General features: G+C 25.3%; 1 protein-coding gene across 1 annotated transcript; it reads right to left on the minus strand.

Moving 5' to 3' along the window:
• Positions 1–105: 105 nt before the first annotated feature.
• Positions 106–2,087, minus strand: LOC112457262 (cytochrome P450 4C1-like; the record flags this gene model as incomplete). The annotated part of the gene is made up of 5 exons (XM_025020187.1): positions 1,878–2,087; positions 1,447–1,556; positions 1,090–1,180; positions 415–600; positions 106–213 (listed from the first exon to the last, which is right to left on the minus strand). Coding segments are annotated over exons 1-5 (652 nt in total), but the record flags the coding sequence as incomplete, so codon positions are not given.
• Between the last annotated feature and the right edge of the window lie 6 nt (positions 2,088–2,093).

Here is a 2,093-nt window from a genome sequence, read left to right on the forward strand (position 1 = left end):
AATGTGCAATTAATTATAACGTAAAAATAAAGTATTTTTTATTATTTTAAACTTTTTATAATTAAGACAGAATATAGATATATAGTTATTTTAAGCTAATAAAACATGAATTATTATACCTGTAAGTAAAAAGTTTTCCCATCCGATGAACCGCTTCTCGATACTGCTGCTGGAAATCACCGAGGCCTCGTAAAGAAGTACCCATGGCAGTTTCTGCAAACGCATTTGTAAAAGTATCATGATAATATTATCATACATATTTCATAAATCTGTGGCTGTAAAAATTATATACAACTCGGTATATATGTTGTGATATTAATACTTACAGTTTTAAAAATTTGATTTTAGCCTAATTTTATTTATCAATAGGAATAAATTTTACAGTTAAAATATACAGTTATGAACACATCATACCACATATTGCATTCAGCGTATGTTCACTATAAAATGGTTCTAAATCTTTCACAACTGTGCCTCCTGCATTTTTCAAAGATCTGATCATGTTTTCACCTTCCTCGAACAAAATTTGAATAAAGTGCTGTAATATATTAAAATGAAATGTGGGGGTTAATATCTTTCGTCGTGAATGCCACTTGGCGCCTGAAACATAAATAACATGTTACACAATTGTGGAATAACAATGCAAAACAAACATTGCAGTGAGATATGTATATTTTTTACTTAATTTGAAATTTATTGATTTTTAATAACCATATTACAAATTTATTTTTTTTGTGATATGTGTTTAAACTTTTACGACGACACATCGTGTAATATAACGTACAAGAAAGAAATTCTTTTTTATACGCTTCTTATCTTTTTTTATAATATTTATATTCAATGTGATTATATCAATTTTATTAATTTATTTTTATATTTAATAATACAATTATTTTTACATGATTGATATGAGATATTGTAAACATATACGTAAATCTAATTACTGTGTGATATGATATGTACTGTTTACGTTTAATTACATAGACTTATTTTGTTATCAACAAAATTGAAACTTGAAACAAAATTTAATATAAAGCTAAAGCAAAATAAAGCATGTACCATTATTTACATTAATATTGTTGATGTTACCTTTACTAGTGAGAAGACCAGTACCGAACCACGGATGTAAAACATCATAAATAAGACCCTTTTCGATATGTTTTGTGCTGCTTAATATTGTCTAAAATTACAGAAAATATTAAGTTAAATGTTATTTAATTTATATGTATTAATAATTAATTAATTGATTTTACAAGTATTTTAAATATTTAATTTAATATCTCTGAGAGATGAATGAAGAGATAATCATCTTTAATTTTAAATATTCAATTATTTTAGATTTTTAACAAATAAACATATTTTTGCAAAATAAAAAACATAAAGAAATAAACATTTTATCGCTAATATATCAATAATAAAAAAACAGAATAAAATTCCATATTTCACCTCTAAATCATTCGGATGACGGATGGATACTAGGGGAAAAAAAAATCCCCAAAATTTAACAATGGGATAAAACTCGTCAGTTAAGGCAATCAGAAACTTCCATTGTTCTTCTAAAAAATGTATGTATATATGTAAGTTTACGGAAATATTCTAAATATTGATCGAAATATGTATGTTTGACTTTATCGTTATATTAATATAATGTACCTAGATATTTTATTCCTCAATTAACTTCAATAATCAAAAAATGAATGTTATTGCTTAAAAATATTTACCTATAAGCTTAAATAATTCTTAAAAGTAGTTAACGTGCAATAATATCGATAATTATATATCTTAGAGAAAAATGTTTGCAAATATTATATTTAAAAATTTGTCTGCATAGGTGAATACTTATTTACGGGAATATTGTATGTGAAGTTATAACTTACCTCGTGAAATAAGATATTGAAATGCATTTCCAACAATCGGATAACCTGATGGTCCTGGTATAAGATTGATAAGTCGTCCCTTTCTTCCATGATAATGCACATAGTAATTAGATATCAGTAGAATAAGGGTAAGTAATAACAGTATAATAGTGATCATTGTTGGTTGACGAAATAATTAGCCAGCTTAAGCAAGTGTTTTCTTCTGCTATCTTCTTT

This window comes from Temnothorax curvispinosus, unplaced genomic scaffold, assembly GCF_003070985.1.
Source record: "Temnothorax curvispinosus isolate PA1 unplaced genomic scaffold, ASM307098v1 QBEX01007694.1, whole genome shotgun sequence".
NCBI classification, from domain to species: Eukaryota; Metazoa; Arthropoda; class Insecta; order Hymenoptera; family Formicidae; genus Temnothorax; species Temnothorax curvispinosus.